This window comes from Toxoplasma gondii, chromosome VI (assembly GCF_000006565.2).
Source record: "Toxoplasma gondii ME49 chromosome VI, whole genome shotgun sequence".
In the NCBI taxonomy this organism is placed as follows: Eukaryota; Apicomplexa; class Conoidasida; order Eucoccidiorida; family Sarcocystidae; genus Toxoplasma; species Toxoplasma gondii.
In genome coordinates, this window is record NC_031473.1 from 1,617,982 (window position 1) to 1,637,469 (window position 19,488).

The 19,488-nt window shown below is 52.2% G+C and overlaps 3 protein-coding genes across 3 annotated transcripts; 2 read left to right on the plus strand and 1 right to left on the minus strand.

Annotated features, from left to right (window-relative positions):
- Nucleotides 1-94: 94 nt before the first annotated feature.
- On the plus strand, nt 95-6,256 carry TGME49_241010 (K+ channel tetramerisation domain-containing protein). The gene is made up of 3 exons (XM_018780619.1): nt 95-4,612; nt 5,181-5,397; nt 5,611-6,256. The coding sequence occupies exons 1-3, from the start codon at nt 4,059-4,061 to the stop codon at nt 5,848-5,850; spliced, it is 1,011 nt and encodes a 336-aa protein (XP_018637598.1). The 5' UTR covers nt 95-4,058; the 3' UTR covers nt 5,851-6,256.
- On the minus strand, nt 198-2,438 carry TGME49_241000 (hypothetical protein). The gene has a single exon (XM_002366678.2). The coding sequence runs from the start codon at nt 1,510-1,512 to the stop codon at nt 811-813; it is 702 nt and encodes a 233-aa protein (XP_002366719.1). The 5' UTR covers nt 1,513-2,438; the 3' UTR covers nt 198-810.
- Nucleotides 6,257-8,215: 1,959 nt separating the features above from the next.
- Nucleotides 8,216-18,090, plus strand: TGME49_241130 (hypothetical protein; the record flags this gene model as incomplete). Its single annotated transcript, XM_018780620.1, has 5 exons — nt 8,216-9,707; nt 10,061-12,259; nt 12,720-12,843; nt 13,245-14,218; nt 14,417-18,090. 5 exons carry the CDS (start codon nt 8,216-8,218, stop codon nt 16,762-16,764), a joined length of 7,137 nt encoding a protein of 2,378 aa, XP_018637597.1. The 3' UTR covers nt 16,765-18,090.
- Between the last annotated feature and the right edge of the window lie 1,398 nt (nt 18,091-19,488).

The window sequence follows — 19,488 nt, forward strand, 5'->3', positions numbered from 1 at the left end:
GACTGTCACTGCAAAACGCATAACGCGGTGGAAGAAAACACTTTTGACTAAGTTTTTGAAGGCCTCTGGATTACCAGAACTGCTCCGTTGGGAACAGAAGTCCAAAGACGAAAGGCAGTAGTTGCGTGTTGCCTGTGGCATCTCCCGGCTCAGCGTTGATCCGGGTGGCCAGTTCCGGCGTTCTTGGATATATGTGATGAATTTGAAATTTGTGGAAACACGCCTGCACAGGAACACGAACTGTTTTGGTCTAAACGACTTCCGTGATCTTGGAAAGCAAATGCCTCCTTGCACCCAAGCGACAGAAAAAAGCTTTCACTTGCTCCACGTATAATGTCCCTGCATCGGTTGTCCTGGTAACATCCTGTGTATTTCTAAAGTTGCGCATACGGTCCGCACGCAAATACCGCCCCCAGAAATATCCTGTACACAAAGGGGCTTCAAACAATTGTGAAACTGCTGAATTGTTGCGCCAGAACACTAGCCTTCAAAAGTAAAAAGTAGACATAGGTGCTGCTTCAGGCCGTTCCTCAGCGGGTGAACGCTGTGTAAAAAAAACTCGACGAAACGGCTTCGGCAACATTTCGACACTTGAGCCCCGTTCCCGCACCCAAACTCAAATAAAAAACATTCTTTGTCGCGTTTCTATCCGTGAAAAGCTGTCGATGCTTCATGTCGTCAGCTTGGAGTAGGGTTTCCTCTAGCTGCCTTTACGGGGGCTTTTCGCCGAGCCAAAACACGACAGCAGGTTCCAACAGGGGGCATATTTTCCTACCCCGTTTTGCACGATCTCTCCGTATCTTTTCGCCGTCACCGCGGAGTATCTTCTGCAAAAGACGGGAACTGGGCTGAGAGGGCATCTTCTTCGATTTCTTCTGCCGTTCGCTTCTCGAAACCCGTGCCTCCAGCTTGCAGAACCCGGTAGAAACTCCAGAGCATACTCAAGACGAAGTGGGCAAGAAGCAACTGCACTGCGTAGAATGCACATAACGTTGCCTCGTACAAAGCAAACGAAACTTCCACTTGCCGATAAACCTGTACGGGTCTGGTTCCACTTTGGTCAGATACCGTATCCGTCATGACCGCGTACTGACTCAGCGTTACACGAGGGAAGTCTTCTCTCCCCGCTACAGAGGCAGAACTGTGCGTGACCTTCCATAGAGAAACCGCCGCAAGAGCCATCTGAAGTGCCCACAGAAGGTAGACCATAATCTGAAGGTAGAAAGAAACGAACGCGATAAATGCGTTTTGTTGTCCCGCTGCACAGAGCAGCAGCGTCGCTGTGACTAGCCCCAGGACAGCTCCTGAGGTGAAGGCCGCTCCCCGGATGTTGAAATCCAGCACGAGAAACACAGAAAAAGCAATCAAAAACACTGCCCAGAGAGTCACAGCTGTGCCAAGAGCACAGCAACAACACTGACGATACGTGGAAGGCTTTTTCAGAGAACCTCCGAGCAGCGGCTGATCCTCAGCCGGAGCCTCCGGGTCGTCCACCGCCGTTTGCACCGCCATGACCAGAAAAAAGACAAGAAAAGGAGAAGCTGGTAGGAAAGAGGGTAAAGAAACGATCCTTTCCTACGCCGACGTGGGACTACGAAACCTCGGGATGCGCTCTATGACATCGTTAGAGCTCTGCGGAGACGTCGACACCCGTTGTCGGTTACGATACAGAACAAAGAACACACGAGAGAAAAAACAGAGGCAGAAAAAGCAGTGGGAAGAACATGTATCGACGAAGACCAACAGCGGTTTCTACGGAGAGTGCAGTTGACGAGGAAATGCGTGCTTCACGTGTCACCAAAAGTAGACGAATTCTGAACCTGTGTGCATAGGACAAATACTCGGAAGAACGACGGAGAAGGAAACTGGAGGAAACTACAGACGCCTGGCAGCATTTAAAAGCCTTCCTTTCGAGGTACGAGTGGTAGCCACGAACAGTAGTTGGAAAGACATTCCCACAAGACAGAACTGACTGACGGCTGTCAACGCAGCGAGGTAGCTATTATGAGGAGGACAGAGTGTTTGCAGGCACAGAAAACCGCTCTCTAGTAAATGCTACATGCCTGAGAGCACGCGGCCACACTCGCGTGGGGCATGACAACCTCAGACCTGGAGAAATTCCGTGGTAAGCGGCCCTCCGAAGCCAGCCATGTTTCTTTCTTCCGTCGCAGAGTGCCGAGTCTTAGCCGCGTTCAAGATGTGGCCGAAACAATGCACAGCTCCAAAACACAACAAACCGGACAAAGAACGTGCAACTTTCGAGGACTTACGTTCCCGCGACAAGACATGCCACAGAAAGCCACGAAAGAGGCCTAGCCCAACAAAGGAAGCGACGGAGCTAGCTGACCCCCGATCGTAAGGCGGCTCTTGGAGTGCAATGTTTTGAGTCGATATAGCGACGGCAACCGTGGCACGAGCTTCTTCCAGTCTCTCTGTATCAGGAAGTGCTGAGGATTGACTAAAAACGGCCAGGTCTTTGTCTCGTGTTTCTGGTTCATCTGGTGTCTAAAGTGTAGCGCGCGAATACAACAGCGAGGGCGTTTCCGCAAAGTCGTCGGATGTGTCTGCGTAGCCTTGCGGAGCGAGCCTCGCGAAAACCGAGGAAAGCGCCGCATGGTGCGTTGTTACGACGAACCCAAATACTTCAGGGGAGACATCGTCCGCCAAACGTACGGAGTGTCATGTCTGCTTCTAGGAAACAACCATAGAAAATGCACTTTTCCCCACGTCTCTCTTATCTGATAAAGGAAATGGATTTTCCCACAAAGGAGCCGCCTGGTCGCAGATCCCTCGAAGTAAACGATGACGCTCCTTCCCTGCGCTTCACTTTTGTGCTCAGTGTGCACTGAATCTAGGGGATTGCAGTTTTCAGGAGACAAGATTTTCACTCAAGGTGTCAATTGTGGCGCATGTAGCGCGACTCAATCTTGTCTTCCATAGTCTTTGGTTGCCGGACGGCGTCGGAGTGGTGCGTATCCAGCCATTTGGCACTAGTGCTCAGTGTCAGTGCGAGGTGGGTGACACTTTGACTCGGTGAGACCGGACTGCGAGAGCCCGTTGATCGTTTGAGAAAAGGCGCAGTGCATTTTTCTGGCTGCTTGCACTTTTTTGCCTTTCTTACGACTAGGCTGTTTCCCTTCTTTTCGATATTTTTCCGAGGCATTGCTTTCCACTTTTTCCGGCCGTATCCCGCGAGTGCTGCGGCGACTTGCGGGTCCCAGACTCCTCCACAATCCTCCAGTTGTCGGCCTGCTTCCGCTTCCCGTTCATTGAAATGGACTGAAGCAGATGCGCCACCTGTTTGCGTGGGTCTTGAACCAGCAAACACCACTGAGTGGCGGCTGAGAGACACTGCCGTTCCTCTGCCAGCAGTCGCAGCTCTGTACATCCCATGGACCACTACACCACCGGTGAAACTCAATTGGTTTGCACACTTTCTCGCGGCGACAGCTTAAACGATACAGTTTTCCGGAGTTGTTGGAGCGTCAGAAGTCCCACTCTACCGAAAGAGATGAACAAATGGCTGCTGGGAAAAACAGTGTCATCAAAGCAAGCTTCAGCGAGTGTTCTTGATTTGTGCGGTCTCAGGGAAATCGGTCGTCAGTGCACCTCAGATGCTGGAGTGTATGTACAGGCGAACTCAGTTAGCCAAATCTTCATAGAAAAGATAAATGCGTGTCCCGTGTACAGTTTTGAGCCGCCGTCGCAATGAGAGTTTTCGTCGTGTTTTGGTGAGTCCCTGTGTCTGTTGACTGTGAAAACCTCCGCCACCCAGTCAGTGCCTCGTCTGTACCATCCTGAGGTACCGTTTCCTAGTTCAGGCGCATCAGCCACGGAAAACGCGTGCGCCTCTCGGATGCAAAAACAGATATTTCTCCCGGTTTTCCCCCTCGGCAGAAACTTTCCGTCTTCCGAGTCCCTCTTCTGTTTTTTCCGTTCTGTTTCTCGGTTCAGAAACGTTTCTTCACCTCGTTTTCCCCGATTTTCGGCACTCGCTTGAGAACGTCGAGGATTCGTCCCCCAAAGCGGTCCTCAGTGCCCACGGAAACGCATGACCGATGGTGAAAGCGTGCGTTATCCCTTCAGCGTCGTCTCCCGCTTCCCTTCTCTTGTTGCGTTCTTCACCAATGTTGTGTGCCTCTTCGCTCGATCCACCCACTGACCCACGATCCCCTCAAGGGTCTCTACCGCGGATTGGCGCGCAGTCTGCGACAGGCGCGTCACGAGGTCAGTCGGCCGACCGGGTCGTATTAAATGTGGGAGGAAAGATCCACGAAACGACAGCTGAAACTTTGTTGAGTGTTCCAGACAGCTACTTCACAGCGCTGTTGTCCTCTGGGTGGCGGGACTCGAGTCCAGGGTCTCGTGACCACGGCACAGAGGACAAACCCATATTTGTTGACAGAAATGGAGAACGCTTCACTTATGTCTTGGATTTCCTCCGGGATGGGGTTCTGCTGTGCCCAAGGGAGAAAATTCTTCTTCAATGCCTTCGGCTGGAAGCGAAGTTCTTCGCTCTAGAGCCCCTCCTCGTCGAGGTAGAACGAGAGCTGGAACAGATTGAACTGGAGAATGCTGCTCGGGCGCTTCGCATCGTCGCCGCACGAGACAAGTGAGCACAAGGAAATGGTGTGATGAAAGGCCTAGTGGGGGTTCTCGTGGTAGAGGGGTGTATTTGTGCACAGTACTTGTGGGCTAAGCTATCACAGTAGAGCTTGCATTCGGTGAACAAAGTTTTTCAGGATCTAAATCAGTAGTCCAACACGTGGTATATACTCCCCAGAAAATTCCGAGGGGTGGACGCGCTCCGAGCTGAGAGAAAACGGTCGCATAACCAGCACCACACGGTACACTTGGGGCTGTGGTCGAGTAAAGCGTTCCTCTTGATGTTTTTTTTTGTCGCGTCCTTGTTCATGTTGTACGCGGTTTGATACGCTGCGGAAAGGCGTTAAAAACCAAAGTGATTTTGGGCTGACTCTGCTGAGGAATGAACATGGATCTCGCCTACTGGGGTGAAAGGCCGTATGTCCAGAGGGGCAGGCTTGACATAAACTTGGCACTTCTTTCGACACCTTCTCTGTCCATGACAGGGACAGTTCTCAGGGAAAAGACAACAAGTATTCCTTTTGCCGTGGTCGCGTTTATCCGAAACACATGCCAGTTTGTCTTTTTCCTGCCAGATCCCTCGGGGGCGCTGCCCAGAGTTCAAGCGGAGCGGAGAGCTCGCCGTCGTCTGGCTTTTCGCCTGTCTATTCACCGCTTAGGTCCCGACGCATTCCTGGAGACGGAGTTAGCGAACCGAGTTCGCCGTCCGGCCGCCCTGCGTTCGTTCCATGTAGTCCTGGAATGGCTGGTTCCCCTCCGACAAGTCCTCTCATACGGCCGCCAAACGACTTTGTAAGATACCATCTGGGGTGGTGGTCGAGTCCCGGCATCGTTTGAGCACCTCTCCACCAAAACGGGCATTTCTTCTGTGTGTACGGTTTTGAGAATCGGGAGGAGTTTTCTATAACACCCCCTCGTCGCAGGGCTGAACTGTTGATGAAACGTGTCTGTAAGCCTGGGGAGTTCTTGCAGCGTGGGAGTACTATGTGTATGTTGTCTCTTCAGATGCCGCTCGATAGCTCGTTGAGAAGTCCAGCCTGCAGCCGAGTTAGCAGCCCTACCGCCAAACGCAGCTTTCGCAGTTACTCTCCGAGTGAGAATCCGGATCGAAGTGAGGAGGCGCAGCGTCGAGCTCTCATTAATGACGATCCAGAGCCTCCGCCAATCTTAGGGTTGGCTGACATCAGTGGCGATGCCCGCCTCTGTCTCGGAGACAAGATCTTCAGGACGGATGCGGATTTCTAACTGGAGATCAGAAATGTACAGGTGGACAGTGAGGAGATATCCGTCTGATGTCAAACACGAAGGCGGGAATGCGAGTTGGGTGGTGGGTTGGAGTTTGCTAGGGCGTGTGTCATTATAAGGAGAAAACCTTTTTTGCGAGGCGGATGAGCAGATGTCATTTTGACCGATTTTTGTGTTACTCGGAGTCAAAGGGCAGACATTTTCCGGTTTAATTCTTTTTTTTCCGAGACATAAAGGAAACTGAATGGCAGGAGGGTCTCTTCAGAATGTGTCCACCCACAGTGCCACAGCTGCTGTGGCCAGTTGTCGTACAGATAGAGCCTCTTGTTAGAAGCAGCAGATCTCATCAACATCTTGAAGAGACCTGGAAGCCCAGTAAACCTCTCAACGCCGGCATAGCTCGTATCACTCCTGACTGAGCACCTCCGCCCCACTGACGAGGGGACACTGAATCCAGAGGACACCGTACCTTACGAAACTTCAGAAAGAACTAGAATGTTATCACCTCTCGAGCAGGCCAGTAGACGAAGGCTGCAGGTGTTGGCCACCTATATTTTTCTCTGTTCGAGCGTTGACGCGACGGCCACAGTTCACTCTTGCGGATGAAGGACTGAGGTCGCGCGAATTCGGGCGTTGTCTTCGAAGAACGGCGTAATGGTTACTTGCACTGTGTAGTGGTACCATGACCTTTTTCAGTAGCCTCGTGCGTAAAACGAGTTTGTCTACTCCGTGAGTCGACTTCGTCTCTAGCACGACTTCGGGAGTGGTTACATCAGATCAGTCTATTGGCGTTCAGCTTCCTTCCCAGTGGTTTTGCCTTTCAGAGTTGTCCATTGCGATCTCCGAGTGCTTGTCACCTCAACTTCATGGGGAGGAGCAGCTCGGTCCGCGGTGCACTTTAGGGAGCCTATGATTGTCGGGACTTACTGTGCTGCACTAGGGGATTACAGAAAACACCGAGACCTTTGTTGTAGGACAGATAACCGGACATGTTTGTTTGGACCATTCAACAGATCGTCCTCACTTACGTGTTACCACCCCAGCAAAATAATAGTTCTTTCAACGTGCTTGCTCTAGCTTGATTAACTGGCGAGGCTAACGTCTATGAAAGCGACATTGGCGGAAGGTTCTGTCTGCTTCTTCGTAGTCCAAACAAACATGTCCGGTTATCTGTCCTACAACAAAGGTCTCGGTGCTTTCTGTAATCCCCTAGTGCAGTTTCTCAGTACTTCCAGTCCGAAATTCCAGAAAATGACTTGCCGTTTTCTGTAGAGATTCAGCTAGGTAGTCGAGAACAAGGGACTCGGACGACGACGATTCGACGATCCCTCAGTATTCGTGGCAATCTTCTTCGTTTACAACAATGGTTGGACACAGGGGGCTCCAAACAGTGGCAGACCGCAAGAGGGGCCCCCCGTTGCTCGCGATGCTGTAGATCGCAGCCTTTGGTTCCGTGACACAGTACTGCCGGATCTGGTACAGTTTCGTTGCAAGCAGTCCAGTGTCACCTCCTACGGAGAAACCGAAATTCTTCATTAAAATGCCATCATTTGTCAAGCTTTCCGAAGCGTCGCATCTCTTTTCCGGATGTGGGGCCTGGCTGATGTTTCCGATGGGGAAGCTTGTCCGTCTCGTTTGAAATGCCGTGAATCAAACTGTTGCCTCCAGATGTCCCTTGATCAAGTAAGGTAACACACATCCGTTCAGCTAAAGCATCTTCATTCTCAGCATAAACGCTCGAAGATGTGTCGCACAAAACGGCAAACGAAATGATCGATGGGAAGCGAAAAACAGCCCGAGTAACCCTTGAATTCAACCTAGGCAGTGTGTTGCCCAGTCAGACGTTGAACTATCCCGATGCCGATCATTTTTTTAAACGTGAGTTCGCATCGTGCAATTGTTAATTTGGTCTAGACCTAGGAAGACAACGTTTGGTAGTGGCTGTGGACTGATACGGACTTTCCACGACGAGCTATTTAAGTGCGTGTCGCCGGCGACACAACGGGAGAGCAGTGGTCCTGTTTGGCATTCAAACGACTCTGCCGTGTGGTTCAAATCGTTGGGAGGCAGTTTCCACAAGATGCGTTCTCCTCGATCCTTGGATCAGCTTCAAGCCCCTTGGAGGGTTTTTCTTGTGAGTATAATTCGTCGTTACAGTGGCTAGATGTTAGCAACGCAAGCCCCCCCGTTTGACTATACCAAGGGTAGATATTGACTGCGGCTCAAAGAATTTTCGCTGAGTAGGCAAAAACGCTACATGCATATAACAGACAAGAGTGTTTCTGGTTGCTGGTCACTTACTCTCCGCCGACTAGTTGAAAGATAACAGAAAGGGATCGGTAGCCAAACTCAGGGTTTCTCTCAGATGGCATCGCTAAAGTCCTTCTACGGTGCCAAGTCCTGTGCACGCGCCGGACGTCCGGTAGTGAGAACTTGTGGTTTTCAGCTTTATTCTCGGGATCGTTCTCTCGGTTCTGGAGGCGCCGGCAGCTGTGCAGGCGGCAGCCCTCCCCGCCCACTGGGGAACGGTTCACGTTTCATCCATGAACGGGGAGCGGAGAGTAAAGCTACCTCTCCCGATTGTTCGCGAGCTAGAAGTTCGTCTTCGTCGTTTGCAAGCAACGGCGAGCAACAACAAATTGCGCACCGGGCGCGTGCAGAGTTCACAAAGGAGCTGTCAGATCGTGAGACCTGCGGGTTGCCACCGAACTATGAGGATGTAGAGGATTGGAATGACGCATTGTCGGCGTCTCGCTGGTCGACTCAAAGCAATGGCGTTACGTCTGCCCGTGGCATCAATGGTGGTGACCGAAAAAAACTATTCGGGGTCGCTAGCAGCGAATGGAGAGATCACGCCCCTCTTTGTTCCGTTCTTGACTCGCCTTCACCGTTGGTCGCCGCACTTGAGGGCCACACGGCAGTGGCTGGTGGGTTCCCTGTAACACCGGAAAGCAGTACAGACTCAGTGGCAACGGATAATGCTGAGTTTGAAGGACTCCGTTTCGTCAAACCATGCGAGAGTTTGAGCGGTCCGTTCTCTGCCACCGCTGAAATTGCGAATCTATCTCCCGACTTCAACATCGATAAGTTTCTTGCTGGAACACCAAATATAATCGACGGAAACGGAACTAGTCGCCCTTCCTCCGACTCAGAATTGTTTGTGGGCAGCTATTTAGAAGACGGCAAAACGTCGACTTTCATCGATGAACCAAAAGTTACGGCACAGCAGCAGACGAACGAGAAAAACTTGACTCTTCTGCAGCAAGATATTTCTGCTCTAGAGGACCTGGTGGAGCAGACAGATCGGAGACTGAAAGGACTGGGAGAACTCTCTCTCATAACGGAAGAGTCAAATTTTTCCGGTCCAACCAAGCAATCTCTCGAACGAACGCCTCAAAAGGATGCTGGAGAGCTTGAAGGCGTCACACGGCAGATGCCCAAATCTATTCAAGCGGATACGTCAGGAGTGGAGGTGTATCTGCCGCCTGCCAGCATACAAACTGACCAATCTTCACAAACGGATTTCGTTCCAGTTTGTCTTTCGCAAAAAAGAGACTCTCCGAGGAAGGAAGTGGGAGAGGAAGCCGAGGTAGGGCGTCAAGACAAACCTGTCACTGGAGGCGTTTTGACCAAGGGCAGAATGACACTGGCGAGCTTGAAAAGCGACCGCAACCCAGGAGATGAAGGCAGATGTCACGGTGCATCCGGGGCACTCAACGGCGCTGGATATGAGCGGCATTGCCTCTCTAGGCCGGTTGTCAATGAAGGAACGGGGACCATAAGATCTGATCCGCATGCGCGGATCGCCAATTTGAATGAGGCCCTTCACTACGGCGGCACAGCTTCCCGATTGCCAGGTGCGTCATTGCAGCATCCGTAGGAGGGCTATCCCCGTGACAAGGAAACATAGTCGTATTGCACCCGAACAAGCTGGACTACATAGCACCACAGACTCTCATCATAGAACACAGGCAACAACAAATATTATTGTCAGACTGTTTCACTGAACACACTGGAAACGGTGTTCAGAATCTCCGGTTGTCCTCAATTAAGCCGTGTCATAACTGTCTAACTCGTCTGTCGTGTGCCGGCAGTGTTAACAGTCTTCATGAGACTGCAAAATTGGACGTGCACCATGCGGTTCTCTGTTGCTTGTTGCGAATGATCTGTAACACCCCTCGATAAACTTTACTGCGTTTTTCTACAACAGAGGCACTTCGCAGAATAAATAAAGATCGACAAGGAACCAGATACGGCGAACTACTCATATCAGCCCCGTCCGGAGGCAGAGTCAACCTGAATCCTTGTTCTGTGTCCGCTCCCTCCGATCTGGCATTGCTTTCCGCCAGCCTTCAAAAACCGGACGTCGAGCAAGCCGAGCCTTCGGCTACCTACCCTCTCGAAAGGTCCAGGCAGGTCTATGCTGTGAGGTCTTCTCCGCGATCCCAGCCCCGGAGCTGTCCCGGTGGCTTCGTCCTACTAAACTCGAGGCCCAAGAGGAAATTTAAAAAAGTGGTATGGGTCGAGTCTGGCTCCACAGCGGAGAGCCGTGATGATGACGCGCAACATGGATTGTGCTGCCACAGTGAAGATTCCTCGCATCGCTGTGCCTCGGGGTCCGACTACTCCTGTCATTGCCATTCCGGTGTCCCCCGCTGGCGGAGCAGCCGCGAAGAAATCCACCGGTGCCGTTCAGCGAGGGAAGGAACCTGTCGAGCTAGAACGGCGTTTCTTGACGTTGTCACAGGGGACTCAACGGACTATGCGCATCGCCTCCCTTCACTGTCAGTGAATGGCCGGATCAGTGAAGCAGTTGACAGGAGAAAAGCGGTTCTTCCTTTCCCGCAATCTCCTAGAAGATGGGATGAACTGGATTCGTTAGGATCCAGCTTCGCAGAGGCTGAAGCGCGTTGTGGTACTCAACAGAACGGACAGAATCGAAAGACAATACCCCTCAATGCCCCGTCAGAAATGTGTGTCCTGTCAGGATACAACACTCGTCCTTCTGTCCGCGAAAAAGCACAGCGCATGCTCCAGCCATACCCATACGTCGAGGACTGGACAGACACATCTTCGGCAGCTTCTGGATTTCCTCCAGACGGTCACTGGCAACCACACGGAACTCCGCTAGAAGATGGCATTGACTTGATCCAGGATCTTGTTGACAAAGACCCTCGGTCTCGGTATTGCAGCAGAGAAGGCGTCCTGAACCAACCCGGAGGTACACACGCTGCGGGTGAGCAGCTTTACCACCACCGCGGACATCCATGGACTGCACAACATTACGATTCTGAAAAGATCAAGGTAACCATCGATGCTTTATCCCCCCTCAGTCCTTGCGGATTATTTAGACCGTGGCAGATGCAAGGCAGTCGTCTGCGGTTTGAACGGGATCCAAGCGAGGATGAGCGTACCCGCTGCCGCCGCTGTGTGACAGGAACCCCTGGCGGTGATTTTCTGAAGCACAAAGCCCCACAGTGTGCCTCACCGGCAAAGGATGATTCACTGGACAAAGTGCCTTGGCTGCAGGTGTCCACCGGCACCTGCAGTGCAAGGGTCTGCCATGACACCACACCGAAGCACAAGGAAGAAAACCAACGATCCGAAAGGGTCTCTCCAACCGTGAACATCACCGAACAAGGGATCCAGACTTCAGCACACAATGATCCAGATCCCATCTGTTCCCCTTGTGATCACCATGGAAAGAAACAGGATGTCTCTAGTCAAGTGTCTCCGTCACGCAAGGATCTGGTGCCCAAAGGCACAGGCAGTGGAACGAGGGAGAATCCTGTCACGGCTGTGTGTGAGAGATCTAGCTCACAAGTTCAGAGTGTCCAGCCATCGCTTATGCACCTAACGAGCGAGACAGTGCACATGCCCAGGCCATTGTGTCACTCGCCTAAAGAAAAAGTCAGTCTGCTTCATCGCAACGATAATTCGGCCTTCGGACCTACATATCCGACCCAGCAACCACGGAGGCTACGCCAATCGCCACGCCCGCTGCTCATGAACGACGCAGCCATCTGTACGTCCCCAGTTTTCCGCAGAGATATTGCTACAGGTGCTTCTCCAAGATCCATGGAACGGGATGGAAAGGACAGATCATCTGCCGGAGGAGTCGCCGCCACTCCCGCTCTGCGGCGGAATTCTACTCAGGCAGCGTTTGATTCTTCCCAAATCGAGGATCCATTTGACGTCCAGCAGATCTTAGCCCAAATTTCTCCATTGGGACGGGAGAAAACCCACTCAAACGGCAACTGTGAAAACGGGAACACAAGTCAACCTTCAGGAGGCAACCTGGTGGAAAACAGTGGCAGCCATGTGCGTCAGCCAACTTCAGACGCGCAAGGAACCTTCAGTCTCCCAGCGACAGAAGTTCTTGAAGTCGCTGAGGCATGCCATCAAACAGGTGAGACTGACTACAACTTTTTATAGAACTGGAAATGACTTACGGTAGGAAGTGAATTCTCCTAGCAGATAAAACAACAGAAGCTAATAATTCTCCCTTCTAGTAGTTGAGAACGAATAGGGATAGAGAAGCGCTAGTATATCTTTCAAAGCGTTGCTCGGCTTCAATGTACTCAGGGACAGGGAGAGGGGAAGAAGACCCACATGCGGTCCCGGTAGCTTTCGAAGCAACTTGTTACCATCTCAGTCCGCGCGCAAAATGGTACTAGCTGCCCCAGTGTCGTGCATGAGACTTGACTAAAGAGTGCGCTTTAGAGGATCCGCACCGGGACAGCATAAGACGTACCGAGAAAGAAACTCGAAGTGCAGAAAAACGAGTTTGATTCAGTGCACGGTATTTTTTCCTGTTGTCCTTCGCAGCAAGACTGCCTCGTAAACACTACTTTGTTTGCATACTTCAGGCAAGTCAAAGAGCAACGAAACGTGCGAAGAAATCATTAGCACACTGAACCAGACAATCAGGAGGATTGAAGGACGCACGCAGAGGCACGAGGACTCTCTACCGTTGCCAGACAAGGTGACCAGGTAATTGTTATTTCTTGACTTCTCCAGGATTTCAAGGGATCCCATTAGTAGCTCGTGAAACACAGAAATACAAACGTAACGCGCCCCATGCACACGGTGAAGAAGGCGGCTCAGGTAATTTTTACCGTTTGACATCTCAAGATAACCGACTTCCAGGTGTACATCTTGTTTCTCGTCGTTCGCACGATTGGGGGAGACAGTGGAAGACCGCAAAAGGTATACACACTTTTTGGCGTTTTCTGTGCCTGTATGTTCCTGAAAGGAAAGAGCCCGTCTGATCCAGACGCAAATTCGAGAGTTCCAAAGCAAGAGTGTGGTTGTCAAGGCTGAGCACTCCAGTCTCTACGGTGGCTGCAGCTCCAGAAGTGTTCTGTGTTGTGCATCCTCATTTATTAACGCAGACAAGAGGACAGCGGCGGCATTTTCCTAAACAACTCCTCATGCTTGCGGGAGCTCTCAACTCCAGACAGATGTGGCTGTCTGGCTGTCTCCGAAGAGCCCCTGGGACTGGACACCCCGGCTTTGGCTGCACCGGAAGCCTCTTTGAGTCGCCACCACCTGAGTCTCGAGCTAAAGGAGGTCCATGAGATGCTGATAAAACTCATGGAGCCAGATGTTGAAACACCGGAGAACCTGTGCAGAAAGCATGCGCTTGATATGTCGTCTCCTCTAAACACTGCCGGCCACTTACCAACTTGCACAGAGCGACAGTGCGAATCGTTTCTGTTGCCGAATGCGGGACGCCGGCATAACTGTTTCTCTGCAGAAGACGTTCAGTTCTCGGGGCCTGCGGTGTGCACACATCCGTCGGCGAGGGCTTCACGACGCGCTGCTAGGCCAGCGGGCGCCGCGAAATCTGACGGGTGTGCAAGTCTGGCATTCTTTGAAAGTCCTGTTCGAGTGGAAAGGGAGGCGCTAGGAGCGTGGGCACTAAACACTGCCCACAGCGACACAGAAGACGCTCTGAGGGCCTCGCTCGAGCGGCAACGCCATGGACGAGGGGGTCGGCCGTCACTCCTTTCGCGCGCGACAACGTGGGTTTTGGGAGAAAATCGAACGAAATCTCATGGGACCCATTCAAGTACGATCGTGTCGCAGAGATGCAGCGCCGCACGTTCCATAAAGAGAGCTCGTTCTATGCCAGTCCCCGCTGATCGAGGGGCGAGGCGAGGATGGATACATGAGCCTCGGCTGCAAAGAATGCGGCCTCCTGACGACATATGCGTTCGGCGAAAAGCTGGGGAGAGAAAACGAATTCCATCCCTAGAGGTGTTCTCAGCAGTTGCAGAGCAGCCAGAGATGGCTCGGCTGCGACCAGCAGAGAAAGCACTCGCGTGTAAAAGAGCGGTCCCGCCGATCCGACATAACAACAAAGGTAAGAGGAAACCCATCCAAACACAGTGCGTACAGGAACCTAAAAGGCGCCCAGTAGTAGGTAGGGTGATTGTTTACCAAAACAGGAAATGAAAATGGTCAGGGCGCGCCACCAGTTTCCCCTTTGCTGTAAGGAGGTGTTGCAAACTCTAGGACACTCGAATGTGCCTGTCCACCGAGGTGTCGCTTTCACTTTCAGAAGAGCTTCGAGTTTTCTTCCCCGAAGGTAGCATCTCGACTGCGAGTACTGCTTCGGATCCTGGAGATTCCGGCGTACTAACGGAAAAATCTCAGAGCTGGGACAGTGTCCAAGGCCTGGAGTCGCGATTCCCAGAAGAGAGGCAGGTTTTCTCGCCAGGATGTTATCCCGCGAAGTCGTCGTCACTGCGAAGCACTTCGAGGGGTCGTCTCGAAAGGCATGCGGGGCGACACAAGCCCCCCGACTTGGCTGATGTCGTGTGGCAAGAAGGTTCAGCGGCCGATCTAAGATACGACGAACGGAGAGGTCGTGGTAGTTTGAGTCTCTGTCGGGAGAAGCCTAAACACACTTGCTCGCGCAGTTCGTATTCTCGGACAGAGGAGCAAAAACTCCCCGGACAGACAGCTGGAGGATTAGGAAGACAGCGGCGCCAATTCACACCAAAAAGTGCCAGCTTGCGGCCATCCTTGGAACATGGACAGAATAGCGCAGAGGCATCCAGGACAGCACAGTCCAAGTCTTGTTGTCTCTGCGGGGTCAGCAAAGAGTATTCGACTCCTCTGAAACCGATTCGATCGGAGGAAAGCGAGTTTCTACGGAAAGCCATGTCTTGTGACGCCAGAAAACCCTCTGACGGCTTCGGCGCTCATTGCCGCCGACAAAGCCCCGAGGCAACATTACTGCGTGGCTCCTCGTCTACCGTTCGAATGCATGGTGTGCAGGGTAACCTGCGCCACGGCTCACTAAGGCCGCAGACACTAAATCGGGAAGGCAGAACACTTTCGCGGGGATTCTCGGGGCAGTACTGCCGGCAAAACCTTTCGGGTGATCTGGCTGGCGTGCAGTCGACACGGCAAGCGCAGAAGAATGTTCAGGAGGAGGGAAACCACTCCTACCAAAACAGGCTTATTCCAGAAGGAGGGATGGAACCTAGAGAACTCCGTGGGTGTTCCCGGCCAGATGTGGCTACCATGCCGCGGAAGCCAAGCACACCATCGAGGAACTCGTCAAGATCGACAAGATCCATTTCGAATACAGGGAAAAGTCTACAGATGCTAAAACAGTCTTTACGTTATACATACACCAGGGACAGTACCGGTGAAAAGGTTCGTCTCTCACAGGCAAAGGAAAGGCCAATCGTCTGCAGCGTGTCCCATGCTGAGAGCCAGACGTCGCGTCCGCACACGATTATTTCCGGTTCGGCAATAAGCATAGATTTGAACCCACGAGTCTCCCCTCAGCCCCCGCAGTCGTTTGATCAAAGTGAAGAAATGTCTAACCGCTGCGCGGACACTTTCCCTGAAAAACGTCCAAGCCACAGTGACCCTCATAGGGGAGACAAACACCCCACGTGTTGTTCCAGTTTACGAAACACAGAGCTTGCAAAAAAGGACGTCGAAGTTAATGCTGGCTTTGAGCAGGAGCAGCCAAACGTGGGTCCGCAAGAAATCGCCTCCAGTATGCTTGCGGAAGGCGTCAGGAGTGCGTTGAGTGACCTTGACTCGTCAGCGGAGGGTCTGCATGCATCGGCTGCAGAAGTCTTGCCGCCAGAGGGCGACACCCTAGGAAGCTTTAGAAGCAGCTCTGGCGCAGAGAAACCAGCTTTAGCCCCCGAGCCCCGAGTTTATCCGGTGAGAAGTATGCGAGCACGGGTGCAGGCAAGTGTGAGGAAACGGAAGAGCCAAGAAAGAGTGCGACGATCTTTCCGATTCGAAGAAAGCGACAGCACACCGGGCGCAAACGGCGTTCTAACTGAAGAACATGTGTCGGGCGTCACAGGCGCTTCCTTCGAAAGCTCGGACGCGAGAATAATCCAAAGAAACGAAGACGAAACCCAGCAAAATAATGTGCTACGAGCTTCTCCTAAAAGAATTAGTGCGTGGGGTGTCCGAGAAACATCCGTGGAGTTGAAGAGCTCTCTTGTCGACGAAGAAAGCGATGTGGCAAACAAGAGACCCGCTGTGAACTACCGGCAGGATGTGGCTGTCGGTCGCAGTCCTCCGTCATCGCTTACCCCGAGTTGGTGTTACGGCCAAGCCGTATCGCTGTCCGGAAAGACTCCTACTTCTGTCGAGTTGGACGCAACAGAAATCTCCTCATGCGATTCAGAGAGCGACGGAAGTGTTGGCAGGGAGGCAGGTATCAGCCGTCAGTGCGTCACGGTGGAACCACGGAGAGGCATCCGGTTTAAAAAATGCAGTTCATTCGGCCAGAGTGGTGAGGAAAAGTGCGAGGCAGAGCCCACTGAAGAGTCTAGCATGGGCGCTCTCTGGAAGGAGAGCTCGCGGTCGGCGAACTCCGTTCTCGAGATTGACATGCGGGAAACAGCCACAGAGGAGAAACAGTAAGGCATCCTCCTATAGCATTTCGTCAGTCAGGAGGGAAGAAACATTTTTCTGGAATTAAAGTGTTCTATTTTACGTGCAGGTGTACACAGAAGTTTGTGCGTGTGTCATAGTAGGTACAGCCTCCTGTTAACGGGCTGAAGAGTCTCTTGCCGTGGGGGGATGCGCAAACATGAGATACGAGTGTCTAGCAAGGCATGCACGTTACCGTAGATACACCTGGAAGAATGCAACCGCCAGCGTGCAAGGGTTTTCTCTGGTGAAGATAATGAGAAGACGCTTGCGCGCTTTTGCTGCCCAGAATGCCTGCCCGTCGTGTGCGGCTCTGGCCATCCGTAGGAAGCCGAAATACCTCCTCTGAGTGTCGTCCTGTTGTTCCATATTCAAAATGTAAGAAACGACAAAGCTGCAGTAGCAGGACGAAATCTCCAGTGCTGGAGTATTCGCAATGAGCATCACCGTCCTCTGCCGGTGATACCGGTGATACTCGGAAGAGGCTTCGACGTTTCTTTCTCTCCTTTCGCTGTGGGTTTCTATCGCCCTTGACATCTGAACGGTCAGAAAGCTGCGCGAAAGGCGGCAGAAGGACTTCTCCAACTACCTCTCCCGTAGATATGGAGAGTCTTACGGAAGCTTATCAGCGGAATCACCCGATGCGTCACGCAGCCAGACACCGGCACCTGGCCATCTCGAGACCTGTACTTCCAGGACGAGCCCCGAGAGGACCAGAGTGCTTGGTGAATTCGAGGTCCCGTACCGCAGCTATCCGCTTTCCCCAGAAAAAACAAACAAGCGTTCAACGCACCCCCTCATGAGGTCGTTTGGCTGTGCATCCAATCGGGCAGTAATTCTCAACGCTCTACAACATGCTTGTCTTGCTGGTGAGACGTGCCAAGTTTCGTAGCACCACGCGACCAGTCTTGAGATCGGAAACACTGGCATTTTTCTCCATCACGGATCCGACTGGTGTTGGGGTCCTTTCATATCCGGCCAATGTCTAGAATCATAGACTGGCCACCGAACATCGCTTTTCTTTTGTTTTTCAAAGACGGCCGTGTGGCAAACTTCTTCCGATTTTTTTCAGGGGAAGTTAACCGGTCAAGACGTGAACGTCTGATTGCCTGTTTCAAGGACCAGTGGGCAGAGTGTCGGGTCTTTATCATTCTGTTGAAAGGCCCTGGCCAACGTCATGAACTTCGTGCACTGTATGCTCTCGATGCGGAAAGAGGCTTTGTTAAAGTGAGAAATCACATCCTTTCCATTAAAAATAACATCGGGTACATTTCGAGTGGTCGCTAATGCCCCGAAATCTCCCACGGTGGCTTGGCCCCAGTTGTTTCCAGCACCACGCCGCTCGTTCGGATTTTGCTAGAGAGCTGCTCCAGAAAATCGACCTCTTTGTGTCTCGTAACATTCTGATACCCTACTTGCGCAGTTATTGGCACATGCTCACAATTCTCCACGCATGTGAATTTCCCACCCTTCATCGCCCATTGAGCATATGCTCTTTTCAGGCGCTGTCGAATTCAAAACTTACTGTAGGATTTTTCTCCACTTCTCTGCGACGCCTGCGTCCTTTACTGTTGTACTTCGTTTGTCGCACCCTGATCGTTTACTGGGTTCCCCCAGATTTCTTTTCCTCAACTTCCAAGCTTCATCAATGTCTAAGGGGTGTGTCCGCTCAGCTTTTTCTGTGTCTCTCTGCAAACTTCAGGTGGCTCAAGTGTATCCCGCCCCTCAAGTCCTCGAAGAAGCGATGATCGAGAATGTGTTTCGCTACGACTGTGCGACAAAACGGTTTAGACGCATAGAAGGTGCAAAGAGTCTGAGCCCCCTGACTGCCGCAGTGACAGTTCAACGGGCTCTGCCACCGGTAGCCGCACCGCGCAAAGTCCTGTACATCTAGGATTAGAAAGTCCTCTATTTTCCTTTCTAGTTCGCCTTCTGAAACAGTGGGGGCGTTACCCCAGTTACCGCACCAGTCTGAACGCTGTACACCGATGCTAGACACGGCAGAAACACCGTCTTTATTCGCACTCTTGAAAAGCCGCTGCGTTCTCCGCCTTTTGCAGACAGAACACACGTACCGAAAAACACATGAGGTTCCGGTGCCGTCCACTTTGAAGTCCCCAGCAGTTCCGATACGTCGCCGGTAAACGTTTGCCCGGCTCTCCCTGCCGGCATCGCAGATAACGCCATATAATATGTCTACGAGTCACTGCGGCTTTATCGTGGCAATTATTCGAGAAAGTTCTTCCTTGCTTGCACCAGATCGACCGACAAAGCACCCGCTGTTTCTCACATCCTGGTCTAGCCGCTGGGCGGGTCTTGCGTGAGACACGCATCATTAGCCCAGGAACCTGAAAGTTAACAACCGCTTTGGAGTTGTCCGTACATATGTGTGACAAATATCACCCAATCTTGAGATTTTTCTAACGCTGTCGACGCGCTTCTGCTTCCTTTCTGAGGCTGAGAGAAACCCTGCCGGGAAAAAGTGACTCCCAGAAGCCCGGAAAACCGCGCACGCAATCGACTGCACGGACAAGCACCGTCGGACCAGTTAATTCAGTCCATGGACCTTCTTGATAGAGATGGAAGCGCTTATCTGTTTCGCTGCGTAACACGACTTTGTCAAAGTCTGTCAAAATCGAAACTTCGTTTGCCAAAAGAGGCTGGGAGGAGAAAGGAACCAGAGCGTCCAGTCTTGCCACGAAAGGCACACGAGGT